The sequence below is a fragment of the Protopterus annectens genome, chromosome 13.part0 (assembly GCF_019279795.1).
Source record: "Protopterus annectens isolate FY-2018-M chromosome 13.part0, PAN1.0, whole genome shotgun sequence".
NCBI classification, from domain to species: Eukaryota; Metazoa; Chordata; order Ceratodontiformes; family Protopteridae; genus Protopterus; species Protopterus annectens.
This window is the reverse complement of record NC_056747.1, coordinates 6,143,634-6,161,192: the sequence shown is the minus strand read 5'-3', so window position 1 is coordinate 6,161,192 and position 17,559 is coordinate 6,143,634. Positions and strand designations below refer to the sequence as shown.

Sequence of the window (17,559 nt, the reverse complement as noted above, 5' to 3'; positions counted from 1 at the left end):
TATGCTAGCAAGGAACTTAAGGGCCCTATTAGGAAATGTTAATCAGAGCACAAACTTATGTGGCTACGGACACCAAAGAAAACTGCAAGTCTTTCTTTAGATATGTTTCATGAAATTGTGAAATAATGTTCAACAATGCACTTCCCCAGTCCATAACAATTCCACACATTCCCATCCCAAGGATACAAGGAGACAAATTTAGTACTAACTGTACCCACCCTACTCACACTGCTGCACTGACAATTCTTGGAAACTTAATTTGCTATGTAATCACCTTGGAACAAGCCTTAGATTCCTTGTCAAAGGCTAAAAATAATGATTCTATGGGATCAGCTAACACACTAAGCAGCATTCTAAGGGTCACTTCTGCACTACCCAAGCCTCTACTTACACTATTCAACCTCCGCCTAGCCACAGTGCTTGTTTCCAATGACTGCAGAACTGCCACTGCGGTTCCCCTACACAAAGACGAGTCTTCTGCAGACACGTAATTACAGGTCTCTCAGGCTCACCAGCCTTGTATGTAAATTCATGGTATGTATCCTAGCACAACTCATTTCTACAGACATACACAGCTTAACGATCTACACCCCACTCAGTTTCGTTTTGTAAAGAGAGGTTCTGTCTCCTGAACCTAGTAAACCTCTTTGAAAAAGTCACAAAGGCTGTGGAAAGTTGTCACTCTGCACACTGCATGTCTTGACATAACCAAGGCTTTTGACACAATCCCCAGTGCTACTATTATTCAAATGTAAGGCAGACAATGCAAACCCCATAATGTAACGTCTGCTGGATTGTAAACTGGCTATACAGCATCCTCTGACAGATGTGTAGTGATCATGCAATATATTATATGCTCTACTAATTATGTCTTTTATAACAGCAGCTTTTGTTCAAAATTCAGCTTAAAAACTCTACCAGCACTGAACTTTCACTTACCACTCCCCTTTGCTACACAGTGATCTGAATCCCTGGTAGGGAAGGCAGTCTTGAACCTGCAGTCCAAACTTGTGCTTGGCCTTATCTCGTTCTATTACCTTCCCCTCTTCAGCTATTTGCTCTGTTGCCCATTTTCTATACCCCTACTTGCAGTCATCCTTACTGGTAAAATCTCATTTCTCCACTCCTGTGTTGACATCTTAGAATACTTCCTGCTACTTTAAGAATAATATTATGGTTATCATTTTTATTCTTAACGACCTACATGCAAAACCCTACTCTCTACTTGTTTGTAAAACTCCTCCATGCATCATCATTCATTTCTACAGCTTCTGCTTGTGTTATGCATTGTTACTAGTACAGCAGGTAGCATACTTGCCTTTTGATGCAGAAGGTTGAAGGTTCTACTCCCACGGTATGTTGATGGATTACTGGTACTGTACTGTATTGTACTTTCACAGGGTCCTGGGTTCAAGCCTTGGCAGTGAAATGCATGGTGGTAATGCTATACACACTGAGCCGAGTGGATGAGGGGCATTGACTACAACTCTAATCTGAGATATATAACAGTAAGTATCCTGTTTTGTTTGCTTATTTTTACTAGTTATTGCTTCTAGCTACTTATAGCACTTTTTTATTGCCTGCTGCATACTTTTTACTGCATTTTATTGCTATTAACTAATCTGCATTGTTAAACTAAAATTGTCTGCCTTACAGGGCCTGATAAATAAGGTTTTTACTGTCACACAGTTTGTAAAGCTTTTTAGCTAGCTTCACTGTGTGAAAGGTATTAATGGAAATTTTCTCTACTTGTTAAGCACCTATTTGTTTGTTCTGATTTTCTGCCAAGGAATGTATCATATAACTGATTTGCTCCAGTTAAAAGCATGCTGTAGAGTCTCCTTGCTCCTTTATCTGTTTAAAACTTTCATTATGTGGCTCACTGTAGCATTTACTGTCTAAAAGGCTAGGTGTAGGCTACTAGCTTTAGTATTGTTCCCCACCCTCCTTGTTGGTGTCTTGCTGTTATACTTGGTGGCTTTGCAGTTGCCCACCCCTACTGAAAATTTGATCTGGGACACTCTTCCCAGTTTAGTGTCATTAGCTCATTCTACCTAATACAGAGAGAACATCCAAGAAGGCCAACCCACTTAGTTTCCTAACCTTGAATTATCTTCTGCTTCTCCTCTCTCCGTTTCCTTTACAAAAAAAAAGAAAGAAAAAACTTTGCTAGAGTCTCCCTGTGTTCTGCTTAACTATAACAAAAAAAATATGTTTGTTTCCTGCCTTTCCTGTAATTAGTCTAGTCTAGATACAGATTTGCTATATCCAAGACTGTTTGTAAGCTTCTGAGCTCCCCAAGCCTGTCTGTGTGTGTGTGTGTGTGTGGGGGGGGGGGACTTCTAGCTTATCAGTAGAAGTGGTAAGCACTAGGTAGCCTGTCTACCACATAAGGAGTGGTTCTGGCCCAGAAATTGTAGTAATTGGCCATTTGGGCAGGTGTTTTCCATGTCTCTCAATTTCTGATTTAAAAGCCCGCATTTGCACTTGTTCCTTTCCTGTAACTAGTCTAGTTCAGATAGAGATTCTTTGTTTTAGCACTTGAATTCGCTTATCCATGCTCAGCACTTGTTCAGAACTTGTAAGCACTAAATAAGCTATGAATTATTACAGCGCTCAACCTTCATCATTACCTAGAGGAAAGCAGTTTTTGTACTTTCCTCACTTGCTTCGAGAAAAACAGCTTTTGTACTCACTTTCCTCACTTGTCTAGAGGAAAATAGTTTTTCATTCAGGCATGTCCAAGGCAAAACAACGTACCCAACACACTAATTATAGGTGACCCTATAGTCAGGCACATTGATGTCCCACTCACCAGGCTAAACAAGGAGAAGGTTACTGTCAGCTGCCTGTCAGGTGCCAGGATCTGCCACATAACCCACGCACTCAGGTCACTCCACAACAAGTACAGATATGACACTTGTCATTGTCCATGTTGGTGTGAATGACCCTACACGTACCTCCCCGGACTACATGAAAAGAGACATGAAAGACCTCTCTGATCTTGTAGCCCAGTAGCATCCTGCCATCGCCCAGAATGATACTGCAGTACAAGGACAAATTTATTGACTTCAACAACTGGCTAAGCTTCTGGTGTAATTACAAGGGGATCCAGTATCTGTCTGCCTGGGATGACATGGTCGACAGACCATGATGCTTTGCCAGAGATGGTCTGCACCTGTCACCACTGGGATTCTGGATACTGGCTAAGGCTCTTGCCACCCCTATAGTGTCTTTTTTAGGCAAGGTTCAAATGACAAATTCACCACCATAAGAGGAACAGGCAAGCAAAAACTGAGGGTAATATTATTCAATGCTACAAATGCACTCCCTTGAGGCACTCCTTAAAATAGAGAACATTGATATCTGTGCAGTGACTGAGACCTGGTTCAAGGCTCCAGTGAGTACCCCCTGCATTACCAAGCTATAACTCACACCACACTTTTCAGCCATCTAACCTGGACCAGAACACCAAAGGCAGAGGTGTGTCCATATTCATTAAGTATATCCACACCTCCAGGCTAGTTGCTCAGCATAATGCATCCGAGCTTATCCAACTCTGGGCAAAACTGCAATCCAAACTGTAGCTTGCTACAGATCCCCCACCATGCCCCAGGACTCCCACTCCTCTTTTCTTGATATACTGGAAAATATTAGGGTTTAACCAAACATCCTAATAATGGGCGATTTCAACTACCCCACCATTAACTGGGAAAACTATTCATGTACCAACTCCTTCGCTCAATGCTTTCGGGAATTCATAAATCCCAATGCCCTGATCAGCTTTTCCACACCCCCATCAGGGGCAACAATATCCTAGACCTAGTCATTACCAACATGAGTGGCCGGTGTTCCACACCTGAAGTCAACTCCTCGTTGGTCAGATCAAACCATAAGTTAATCACCCTAGATATCCACATCCCGCCCCCACCCCCATTAAAGAAAACATGGTAAAACACTTTTCCAAAGCCAACTTCATGCTTCCTAAGACAGAAGTGGTGAACTTCATGACACCCATGCAGATAGACAATACAGTTACGACTGCTGAATCCTATACAAATGCACTCTATAAGCACCTACACGAGTGCATGGATCATGCTATCCCAAACAGAACCAAGCCGCTATCCTCCAAAAAAAGGAAGCCAATCTGGTGGCCCCCTGCCATAAACAAATTCTACAACAGAAGGAAAAAACTGCTACAAAAGAGAGTAAAATCCCATGAGTGGAGCAGCTCCCTTGTCAGCCTCAGTAAGAAGCTGAGATCCCTTATTAGATCCTCCAAAGCTAGCTTCGAAAACAAAATCGCCACTGATTTTAGGGACAACCACAAAGCATTCTATAGCTATGTCAAGAATTTCAATGGCAACACCCAGATCTCCTCCGAGTTACAGCACAACGGCACGAAAATTACAGAACCAACTGACATTGCCAACATCCTGACAGATAGATTCAGTGCTAACTTTACCCCCCCCACCCCACCCCCTAAAGGACCCATATCTATACAAGAAGAATCCAGAGTCCCTGTAATCATAACTATGCAGGTAAAAGCTGCACTCTCTAAAGCCAAAAACACAGTATCCATGGGACCGGACTACATCCCATGTTGTGTTTTACATGAACTTCAGAATGAACTGGCTCCCCACCTAAGCACCATGTTCAATCATAGCCTTACCTCAGGCTTTGTTGCCCACTGAAGGGCGCACAGCAACAGTTATCCCACTCCACAAAGGGGGAGCCACCACTGATCCCGGAAACTATCTCCCTATTAGCCTGGTCTGTAAGGCCATGGAATGGATCATCAGACATTGGTAACCTCCAAACTCTGGATCCCACCCAGTTCGGGTTTGTGCAAGGCAGATCATGCCTCCTGAACCTGATCAACTTCTTTGAAGCAGTTACCAAAGCTGTAGACAAGGGTAAGGTGGTTCACACAGCCTATCTTGACCTTGCCAAGGCTTTCAACACCATTGCCCATTCTGGAATTATAGCAAAACTCAATAAACTAGGCATAAATCCCTATGTCACAAGATGGGTTGCCAACTGGCTCACTGACAGAACCCACAGTGTAAAAGTTGCAGACTTCAAACCAGTGACAAGTGGAGTACCACAGGGCTCAGTCCTGGGACCTCTCCTGTTTGGTATCGACTTCTCTGAAGTACAGGCTAACACAGAAGGCCTTTGGCTAATGAAGTTCACAGCTGACTGCAAACTAGGAGCCATAGTCGAGTCCCCAAATGATGTGGACATCCTACAGAAGGGCTTCACTGAGACAGATGCCTTGTGTCAGAGCCATGGCCTCAAGCTCAATGGCAAAAAGTGCATTGTCATCCCCTTTGGTAAAAACTCTTTACCCATGAACTACCACATAGGCGGCAGTCTACTTAATGCTGAATGTGTGATAAGAGACTTTGGGACCCAGGTGGACAGTAGTCTCTCCTTTGATAATCACATTGCCACAGTAGTCAGGAAATCGTTCTACGTAGCACACCTCATGACAAAAGGATTCTCATGCAGGAAAAAAGAGGTCATTGTTCCTCTTTACTCGACACTCAGACCCATTATAGAGTACAATGCCCTTTTTGGAATGTACCTCACAAGACATCTGCAGCAGGTGGAAAGGCCACAGAAGTACCTCACAAAGAGGATTACTGGCCTCAAACAGATGCCCTACATTGACAGTCTCAAAAAGCTCCAGCGTTACTCGGTTGCAAATCGCCTACTCCTTGGTGACCTCTGCCTAACATATAAAGCTGTCAAACCCAGAGCTGTTGGACATGCTACACCTAAAGAAATCCCAATCCCTCTGAGCTACACGCTCTAGGGACCTAAACTTGGTCACCACAATAAACAGGACATGCTGGAGGGGTAGATTCCTGTCCCAGAGACTTCCCATACTCCGGAACAAGCTACCCATCTATGTCAAGCAAAGTTCCTCATTATCACTCTTCATGAAAAATCTTGATGAGTGGATGGGAAATAGGAAATACACCCCAGGGATCATTTCTGTGACTCTGCTCAACAGGGGCACAGGAAAATAACTTTTTTGAGTGGCGTATGCCAGGGAACCTTGTTGGCTAGGCTTACTTAGGCCCTTGGGCTGACAGCCTAGTACCTACCTATGAACCTATACAAGCCATAACTGCATATCTCTAAAGAATCTTTTCAAATCGGGTAATATTAAATCACCTTGTTTTATGGGGAGACTTAGGTTATCCTGCTTAACTCTTCCCCTCCCAAATAAATTCCTCCAACTCTTAATTATTGTCCACAATTTCTCCTTTGATTGATAAAAATACACAACTTGAATATAAAACTAAAGGAACCAAAAATATTTTCACTGCTTGTATCCTACTATTAAAAACCATAATCAAAAGCTTCCTGTTTCATTTGTCTCTTCCCACGTGTCCTTAGCTGCCATAACAGAATCCTTATTAATGCATACATAAAATATGTCCAATTATCATGTCCCCAAAAATAAGTCCCTTACAGTATTTCTGTACCATAACACTCAGCAAGTGTTACCCATGTGCCACTTTTACTGATACTGTAAAGAGTTATATCACATGTGGACAGATGTATTAAACTGACACTCTCACTTAGATCCAAGCAAATGAGGAAGCCTAAAAGCAAACCAGTGCAGTGATCCTCAAACATAAATAAATATAGTATATAATAAAAGGAAGAAACTCTAAACCTATATAAAAGAAAATATGACCTCCAATCTAATGAGAATATCATAAGAATATATCATATAATATAATATCATATCATATACATAAGAAACTAAAAAAAGCACATAAGAAAAACAAAGGCATCCCATGAACACAGACTAGCTACAAAAGCTAGACAACAAAAATTCTTCTTTAGTTATGCCAGAAAAATGAGAAATAGCACCCAGCACTGCTCAAGCATATTCATAATGGTACTAACCTCTGTGATGCAGCTGAAACTGCCAACATAATAGCTAATAAATTCAGTGCCAATTTCACTCCAGAGGCATCTATTCCAAACCCATTTATACTCGATGGAATCAAACCACCACCAGTCATGAAAGAGCAGGTAATGAAGACGTTCTCCTAAATGTAGAAAATAAAACAACATCGCAACTTGTCTAATTCATAGCACTCTCAGATCCACTCCTCAGCCTAAGCCTAGCAACTGTGTTTGTCCCACAGGACTGTAACACAGCTATTGTGATGCTACACCACAAGGGTGGACCCACCATAGACACATCAGCTGAACAAATCGTGTATGCAAAGCCAGGGAAGGCATCAAGAATGACCTATTCAACTAGAATACCAAAAATTATATCAGACTTGACCCCCAACAGTTTGGCTTTCTCAAGGGCAGATCCTGTCTAATAAATCTTGCACACTTTTATTTAAGAGGGGTACTCAGACTGTAGACAGTGGGACAAGCTGTCCTTACAAAATAACTTGACAGGACATACCAGACCATGTGCAAATATAACAAGTAAGTTGATGGAGCTCTGATTTAATCTGTATGCAGTTAGGTGGATAGCCAGCTGGCTTAGAGACAGGACTCACACAGTAAGACTAGGGGTTGCATCCTCTGAGGGCATGAGAGTAATCACTGGAATTCCACAGGGATCTGTGCTGGGACCATTTTGGCTTCTCATTCTCAGATCTCAACCAACGATCATTGTTTGATAAGTAAAAGTTCAGAGATGGCTGTAAGCTGGGAGTCATCATCAAGTACCCCCCTCTGACATTCACACCCTCCAGAAGCAGCTTACACTGGTCAGTAGCTGGGGTATTTTAAATGGGCTCAAGCTAAATGTCATAAAGTACAACAATGTAGCATTTGGGAAGCACCCCAAGCTCCAGATTATGGCATAGATAACACACCATTAACCATCACACTGCAACAGTGGTTAGGAAATCCTTTTACCTTGCACATCTTATAGCAAACGGTGTTTCATCCAGATCCAAAGAAAGTCCTCATCTCCTCGTACTCTGCTTTGGTTAGCCCTATCACCCAGTAAAATGCAACCTTTCTGATGTACCTTACTAAGCTTATTAAACACTTGGAAAGACCCCAGAGGTTTGTAAAAAAAAGATTGGGTGCTTAAAAGATCTGACCTATGAACAAATACTGGTGGCTTTCTCCCTGTACTCAGTTTCACACATACTCCTTAGGGGTGACTTGTGCCTTAGCTATAGGATTATAAGGGATCCAATAGTCCAAGAACTCTCATCCCTCAAGGAATTAGACTGTCTCACTCACTCTAGTGCCAGAGATCTAAATCTACTCCAACAAATAAGAATAAGAGGGGGAATGGACTTGTAAGAAACATCTAGTGCCACTTCTCTGGAACAAACTCCTTATTCAAGCTAAGCAGTGTACAGCATCACACACTGTCTCCCTTCAAAAAGGAGCTGGACAACTGAATGGTGCTCAGAAATTCATCTCTGTTATGACAATCCTGGCCTTCACTGAAATGAGAGGTGAGGCCTAAAGGTGGGTACCAGCAACTGAAATGAGAGGTGAGGCCTAAAGGTGGGTACCAGCAAGGTGGAAATGGGGTTATCTCAAGGGTCACAGTCCTTATATCTCCTGCAATCATATGACCATGAGCTCAGTGTCATTAAATGAAAAAAATAAAATTAAAAGAGACAAGATTATTTATATTTTTTCTATTACAGGCAACAGTTTTAGGAGAAAGTCGATGAAACATATCAAGAAACAGAAAAAGCAAAAATCTTACCTACACGGGAAGAAAATCTGATTTCCTGCAGTTTGCCTGACCTACATTACAAGCATAAAAAGCAGAATCTCTGTACCCAAAATGTAAACACTAACGACAAAGTCCAGGAGTGAAAGAGTACAGACTTCTATGGAGTTTTAACTGCAAAACGTGATCTTGGGGTGATTAATGAAGGGCTTCCGATTCATTACCAGTAACAGATTCATCCACACCCATCACAAAAGGAATTCCTGTCACAAAGTAAACTGAGTAAATAGAATACAGATTTTCTTAGCACTGACAATGGTCCACATCCTAAAAAGGCCAGTGATGTTCTGATGTTGACAAACACTTAAGGGTCTGACAGAGAACAGTCAAATAATTATGGCCACATGTCACCTGTTTTCTGTATTAACCACTACAGGCTTGAGGGGATGCCAGAGCATATCCTAGCAGCCAGTGGACACAGTGCATTGGCACTCAGATACAATGCAAGTCTGCTGAAGACCATCCTAGACAAAGCACCAAAAATAGCAAATGTGAAAAGAAAGTCATGGAAACAATAAACCCAATACTCTTTACAGAATACAGAGCTTCAGCCTCACCTCATTTTACTACCAGTCAGCAATCCAGAATTTGATTAAATTTATTTTCAAGACTAAAATACCATACTTTGAACACTCTTTTATTAAAACACTTAGAACAATGGAATTAAGTAAACATGAACAAAAAATACACCGATTAGGAACAGACATCAGCTTGGCAAACAAAATCACAACTAAAATTCCTGTCCTCACATCATGATGTCTATTAAAGGACAATGAAGATGTGGAACCATTTCAATAAATGGGTACCCTATCATACTTTACTTCATGAACTACAGAAACGTTAGATGTGCTTAATAAACTACTTTGTTAATAAAATGAATGTCCTTTTTTTTAAAGGTTTCAGGAAGTCTGCCTGAAGTACTGGCAAAGAAAACACAACTTTTATAAAAAAAAAAGTGACAAGAGATCTTACTGCATCGTGACTCAGACGTTTTCAGAGACACAAGTAAAACCACTGCATTCTTGCTTATTTCAAAAAAGCAGCAAATGAAATGCTCTTCAGGTTATAACAGACAGTGTCCACGGTGCACACGCCATCCCTAGCACAAATGTAGTGCTCTCTGGATTATATCACAGAGCGCCCATGGCATGCATGCCATCTCTAGCACAAATGAAATGCTCTTCAGGTTATAACAGACAGTGTCCACGGTGCACACACCATCCCTAGCACAAATGTAGCGCTCTCTGGATTATATCACAGAGCGCCCATGGCATGCATGCCATCTCTAGCACAAATGAAATGCTCTTCAGGTTATAACAGACAGTGTCCACGGTGCACACGCCATCCCTAGCACAAATGTAGTGCTCTCTGGATTATATCACAGAGCCCATGGCATGCATGCCATCTCTAGCACAAATGAAATGCTCTTCAGGTTATAACAGACAGTGTCCACGGTGCACACGCCATCCCTAGCACAAATGTAGTGCTCTCTGGATTATATCACAGAGCGCCCATGGCATGCATGCCATCTCTAGCACAAATGAAATGCTCTTCAGGTTATAACAGACAGTGTCCACGGTGCACACGCCATCCCTAGCACAAATGTAGTGCTCTCTGGATTATATCACAGAGCCCATGGCATGCATGCCATCTCTAGCACAAATGAAATGCTCTTCAGGTTATAACAGACAGTGTCCACGGTGCACACGCCATCCCTAGCACAAATGTAGTGCTCTCTGGATTATATCACAGAGCGCCCATGGCATGCATGCCATCTCTAGCACAAATGAAGTGCTCGTTGGGTTATAACACAGAGCGCCCGCAGCATGCATATCATCTCTAGCACCTTTGAAGTGCTCTTTAGGATAGGCCACACAGTGCCCACTGTATACATGTCACCTCTAGCAAGAGCCCACGGCATGCATGCCGTGTCTAGCACCAATGAATCGTCCCTTCAGGTTATGGTCTCTAGCACAAATTAAGCGCTTTTCAGGTTATGCCAGAGAGTGCCCATGGCACACATGCCATCTAGAACATAAATGAAGCACTTGTCAGCAGACAGTGGTCACTGTACACCTGCTGTCTTTAAATCATGCTAAACTCTATTTCCAGTGATGGTGGAGCACATTATACATTCCATCTCATGTGAATAACGCATCGAGTTCCACCCCCGCGTGGTGCTTCCAATAGGAGCTATAGCTTTTCCTCTAAATAATGCCTATTTTAAGTTTCCCTTACAAAGGGTCCATAGCAGCCAAAGTGTCTAACATGAAAATTATGCAGTCAAATTTCACACACTGCGAGCCCCATGGTACACTCAGTATAGCAGTCTTTACATATGATTAACCAAGTGACAGCCGAAGCTGTTAGAAAAAGGGACCTAGGTTGGTTTACGAATATTTTAAACACAAGTTTGCGGACTGAGGAACTGGTGAGTGGTGCTTAATGGGAATTCCCAGACCCCCCCCCCAACCATCCTCTTAGCTGAGTGTGGGTTTTTGTTGAATTTCACTACTCCCTTTTCTTCTGACGCAGGGTTATTAAGGGACATATCGGTTAAAAATTGGCTATAATCTTAAAAGCATTCTTGAGAGAAAGGTAAACCTTGGACCCCCTAACTCAGGTATGTTCAAATGTGTTGATGTAATTTTTGTAAATAACCAAAAACAATTACAAAGCGGTGAAATAAAAATATAAAAACTGTAGCAGCCAAATGCATGTAAAATGGCTACTTTTATTTAAAGGCTGACAACAAAAATCAGCATAAATCCAGCAGTCACTGAGGCTTATTCAAGCAGCAGAAATAAATGCTAGTTCAAACAATGACTGAATCCATAGTAAAAACAGGTAAAATCCAAGCCGTTTTATTGGTAAGCGCTTTCACCCTGTAAGAGCTTTGTCAAACCATAAGAAACAAACACCGAATAAAATCAAGTCACATTTTATAAGGAAATAGGGCTGACATCACTTCCGGTTACTGATTAAAACTTTTCAGTATGCAAAAATAATACGTCTATAAAATATTTACACAGAAAACTATATATATATATATATATATATATATATATATATATATATCCACATATATAATAAATATACATCTGTATGTAAAGGCAAATATAAAACATTTATTAACGGGTACTGTAGAAAAACGTACCAGCTTAAATGTAAACCCATATGTCACAAGATGGGTTGCAAACTGGCTTAAGGACAGAACCCACAGGGTTAGAGTTGCTGGCGATATGTCAGACTCCAAGCCGGTCACAAGTGGTGTCCCACAGGGCTCGGTCCTTGGCCCCCTGTTGTTCGGCATCTACTTCTCAGAAGTACAGGCCAACATGGGAGGACTTTGGCTGACAAAGTTTGCAGACGACTGCAAACTGGGCGCCATAGTGGAAAGTGCATCGGACACTGATATCCTTCAGAAGGGACTCACAGAAACAGATAGCTGGTGCCAGAGCCATGGCCTGAAGTTAAGCCAAAAATGTATAGTCATACCCTTCGGGAAAAACAAGGTAACCCCAAGCTACCATATAGGTGGCAATCCACTAAGCACAGAAGAGGTTATCAGGGACCTGGGGACCCAGGTTGACAGTGGCCTTTCTTTTGACACTCACGTTGCTAAAGTGGTTAGAAAGACCTTCTACGTTGCCCACCTGATCATGAAGGGATTCACATCCAGATCTAGTGAGGTCATTGTTCCCCTGTACTCTTCACTTATCAGACCAATGATCGAGTACAATGCCCCATTCGGGATGTATCTCACCCTACATCTGCAGCAATTGGAGAGACCCCAAAGTTCCTCACCAAAAGGATAAAGGGACTCCAAAATCTGTCATATGCTGCCAGATTGAAGAAACTCCACCTCTATTCAGTCGCATACCGTCTGCTCAGAGGTGACATGTGCCTGACATACAAGGCCATGTCCAACCCGGAATTAATGGACATGCTCCACCTCAAAAATCCAAATCCACCAAAACCACTAGAGCAAGCGACTTAAACCTTAGCACGGATATAAATAGGACGTGCTGGAGGGATAGATTTATCACTCAGAGACTCCCTATGCTGTGGAATAAAATCCCGGTCCATGTGAGGCAGAGCACCTCGCTGGCTCTGTTCAAGAGAAATCTTGACCGGTGGATGGGAGATCGTAGGTTTACCCCGGGAATCATCTCTGTGTCACTACTGGACAGAGGCACAACAAACTAATGGGCACAGTATTTCTAACATAAGGGGCGGCGTAAGCCACATAACTTTGGGCTAGGCTTATAAATGCCCTAGGGCAGTTAGCCTAGTATAAACCTATAAACCTATGAACCTATTCTAAAATATGTATGTTTATCTCACAGTGAGTCTCCTATTCTTAAGAACAGGTTTCAATGGAATTTTGTCATTCAGACCTGGTCTCTGGTCTGCTCTAAGTCTGATAATCCATTTTAATTCCAGTCTTTCTGTGTAATTGCATATATCCCCTCCCCTAACACTGGGTTCATTAAATGTTTTATATTTGCCTGTATATACAGATGGATTTATGCTGATTTTTGTTGTCAACCTTGGTTTGCTCCTGTGCTTCTCTTTTGGATCATTTATTTATTTTATTAGTAACAGGAGCATTTGGACCATGATAACACTTACTCTTATAGTATACTTTTATTTACAGACTTAAGTGCTTTTTGTTTGTCTCAAATATCAAACTTCATCAGACATTTTTGTTGTGTCTTTTGGCTTTTCCCGGTTAGGGGTCGCCACAGCGGAACTCCGATCCGCTAATTATTGGCAGTAGATTTTTACACACTGGCTTGCTGGGCCTAACGCACAACCTTCAATGAAGGAATGCCCATTCACGCATGTCGCCACACAGAAAACGGTCTGAGAATCGAACGGGCAACTTCTAACTGTGAGGCGACAACGTTACCGCAGCACCAAACTTCATCATACATTAATTAAACAAAAACCCTGTATCCAAACCTTGAAGGACCAATGTTCCCTGAAATGCATTTTATGGTTGCAATCGTTAGAAAGGTGATTGTTCAACACATTTACACACACACACACACACACACACACACACACACACACACACACACACACACACACACACACACACGTGGGAATGCTGGACTCAAACCCTTAACCAGGATGTCCCAAAGCAGCCAAAAAATTAAACCTGAACAAAATACTGCAATGAATTCTCAAAATGTCTCACAGCACTGCATTTATGCCATCCAGGGGGTTACATGGCAGTCGCAGTGTAGTATCCAACTAATGGCTCATTGCCCGGATTAGCAAAAGTCATCCTTAATATTACATGGCAGTCTCACTGTAATAACAGACTACAAGGAAGAGCTTTACAGATGCTATTCCAAGGTAACTGGGCTGTTAAACCTAATACTATAATGGAGGAGTTTATCCATTACTTAGATAATGCCTAATCATCATCGTCAACGTCCACCCTCCCACCCCCACATAATACTCTGGCATTGCTCCTTAGCCACTTACTGATGCCCAATTCTTACACTTTCACACCATGACATCCCTGTGCATTTCTGAGAACATCCCACTTACCTACTTATAAGCTGCATTCACAGTTCCTTAAGGTCATGCCTCAGTGAACTTCTGGGGCCACTGTCCCTACTTACTGACACCATCTGTTGCATCACCACCACGTTTGGTCATTCTCAGATCAGACTCCCTACCTAATGACACCATGCTTTCATAATTATGTATAAATCAGCTTTCTGTGTAGCTCTGGGATCACCATCATTTCCTAGGGACACCTTGTGGCTACAGCTCTGTATGATCATGTCCACTTACACCTCTGCGGCTATACACCTTACTTAGTCATAAAATGTGACCACAGTTTGCAACTTCACCTCCCTGTGTAGCTCTGTGATTATCATCGTTACCTACTGACATCATGTGATCACAGTTCTGTAACACCACCTCCCTGTGTAGCTCTGTGATTATCATCGTTACCTACTGACATCATGTGACCACAGTTCTGTAACATCACCTCCCTGTGTAGCTCTGTGATTATCATCGTTACCTACTGACATCATGTGACCACAGTTCTGTAACATCACCTCCCTGTGTAGCTCTGTGATTATCATCGTCACCTACTGACATCATGTGATCACAGTTCTGTAACATCACCTCCCTGTGTAGCTCTGTGATTATCATCGTTACCTACTGACATCATGTGACCACAGTTCTGTAACATCACCTCCCTGTGTAGCTCTGTGATTACCCCCTTACCTACTGACACCATGTGACCACAGTTGTGTAACTTCACCTCCCTGTGTAGCTCTGTGATTATCATCGTTACCTACTGACATCATGTGATCACAGTTCTGTAACATCACCTCCCTGTGTAGCTCTGTGATTATCATCGTTACCTAATGACACCATGTGACCACAGTTCTGTAACATCACCTCCCTGTGTAGCTCGGTGATTACCCCCTTACCTACTGACACCATGTGATCACAGTTCTGTAACATCACCTCCCTGTGTAGCTCTGTGATTATCATCGTTACCTACTGACATCATGTGACCACAGTTCTGTAACATCACCTTCCTGTGTAGCTCTGTGATTATCATCGTTACCTACTGACACCATGTGATCACAGTTCTGTAACATCACCTCCCTGTGTAGCTCTGTGATTATCCTTACCTACTGACACCATGTGATCACAGTTCTGTAACATCACCTCCCTGTGTAGCTCTGTGATTATCATCGTTACCTACTGACACCATGTGACCACAGTTCTGTAACATCACCTCCCTGTGTAGCTCTGTGATTATCCTTACCTACTGACACCATGTGACCACAGTTGTGCAACATCACCTCCCTGTGTAGCTCTGTGATTATTCCCTTACCTACTGACATCATGTGATCACAGTTGTGTAACATCACCTCCCTGTGTAGCTATCTGATTATCATCGTTACCTACTGACACCATGTGACCACAGTTCTGTAACATCACCACCCTGTGTAGCTCTGTGATTATCATTGTTACCTACTGACACCATGTGATCACAGTTCTGTAACATCACCTCCCTGTGTAGCTCTGTGATTATCATCGTTACCTACTGACACCATGTGACCACAGTTCTGTAACATCACCTCCCTGTGTAGCTCTGTGATTATCATCGTTACCTACTGACATCATGTGATCACAGTTCTGTAACATCACCTCCCTGTGTAGCTCTGTGATTATTCTTACCTACTGACACCATGTGACCACAGTTGTGTAACATCACCTCCCTGTGTAGCTCTGTGATTATCATCGTTACCTACTGACACCATGTGATCACAGTTCTGTATCACCTCCCTGTGTAGCTCTGTGATTATCATCGTTACCTACTGACACCATGTGATCACAGTTGTGTAACATCACCTCCCTGTGTAGCTCTGTGATTATCATCGTTACCTACTGACACCATGTGATCACAGTTCTGTATCACCTCCCTGTGTAACTCTGTGATTATCATCGTTATCTACTGACACCATGTGACCACAGTTCTGTATCACCTCCCTGTGTAGCTCTGTGATAATCATCGTTACCTACTGACATCATGTGATCACAGTTGTGTAACATCACCTCCCTGTGTAGCTCTGTGATTATCATCGTTACCTACTGACACCATGTGACCACAGTTCTGTATCACCTCCCTGTGTAGCTCTGTGATTATCATCGTTACCTACTGACATCATGTGATCACAGTTGTGTAACATCACCTCCCTGTGTAGCTCTGTGATTATCATCGTTACCTACTGACACCATGTGATCACAGTTGTGTAACATCACCTCCCTGTGTAGCTCTGTGATTATCATCGTTACCTACTGACACCATGTGATCACAGTTCTGTAACATCACCTCCCTGTGTAGCTCTGTGATTATCATTGTTACCTACTGACACCATGTGATCACAGTTCTGTATCACCTCCCTGTGTAGCTCTGTGATTATCATCGTTACCTACTGACATCATGTGATCACAGTTGTGTATCACCACCTCCCTGTGTAGCTCTGTGATTATCCTTACCTACTGACATCATGTGATCACAGTTGTGTAACATCACCTCCCTGAGTGGTTCTGTGATTATCCCCCTTACCTACTGACACAATGTGATCACAGTTCTGTAACATCACCTCCCTGTGTAGCTCTGTGATTATCATATCCTTACCTACTGACACCATGTGACCACAGTTGTGTAACATCACCTCCCTGAGTGGTTCTGTGATTATCCCCTTTACTTACTGACATCATGTGACCATAGTTGTCTAACATCACCTCCATGTTTGTCTCTGTGATTATTCTTACTTACTGACATGTGACCATATTTCTACACTATTATCACCCTCAACAGCTCTGGCACCGTCTTCTTACCTAATGAGATCATGTTCTCAAAGTTCTGTACCATCACTTCCCGGTGCAGCTGTTTCTCCTCTTTGCTCAGCATTTTCCATTCCTCCACTGAGAAGTCAACAGCAACATCTTCAAACGTTTCTGGAAGCTAAAAAGCATGATATTCTTTTTAATTCATTCTTCCTATAACAGCTAAACTTTTTCAGTCCAAACAACAGTGATCGCTTACAAAATCACAGACACCAATTCTGACACTTTTGTCATGGTAAGTGCATTCCTACCTACATCATACTGTAAGGGAACAATACAGCTCTCTGCCAGTGACAATGCTTGTACTTAGGTGTACTTGAACAGCTCCTATCTACACTCTAGTGATAAGTGATTACCAAAAAATCTTTTATGCTGAGCAAACAGGTAAAGTGAAATGGAATTAA

The 17,559-nt window shown here is 42.3% G+C and overlaps 1 protein-coding gene across 1 annotated transcript in view; it reads right to left on the bottom strand.

The window, feature by feature from the left end:
- LOC122788396 (zinc finger protein 850-like) overlaps positions 1 to 17,559 on the bottom strand; it is a 1,059,174-nt gene that overhangs the window by 982,075 nt on the left and 59,540 nt on the right. Inside the window, exon 2 of the mRNA XM_044055467.1 lies at positions 17,147 to 17,273. Within this exon, the coding sequence (XP_043911402.1) occupies positions 17,147 to 17,273 (127 nt within the window). The remainder of the gene's footprint in view (positions 1 to 17,146; positions 17,274 to 17,559) is intronic.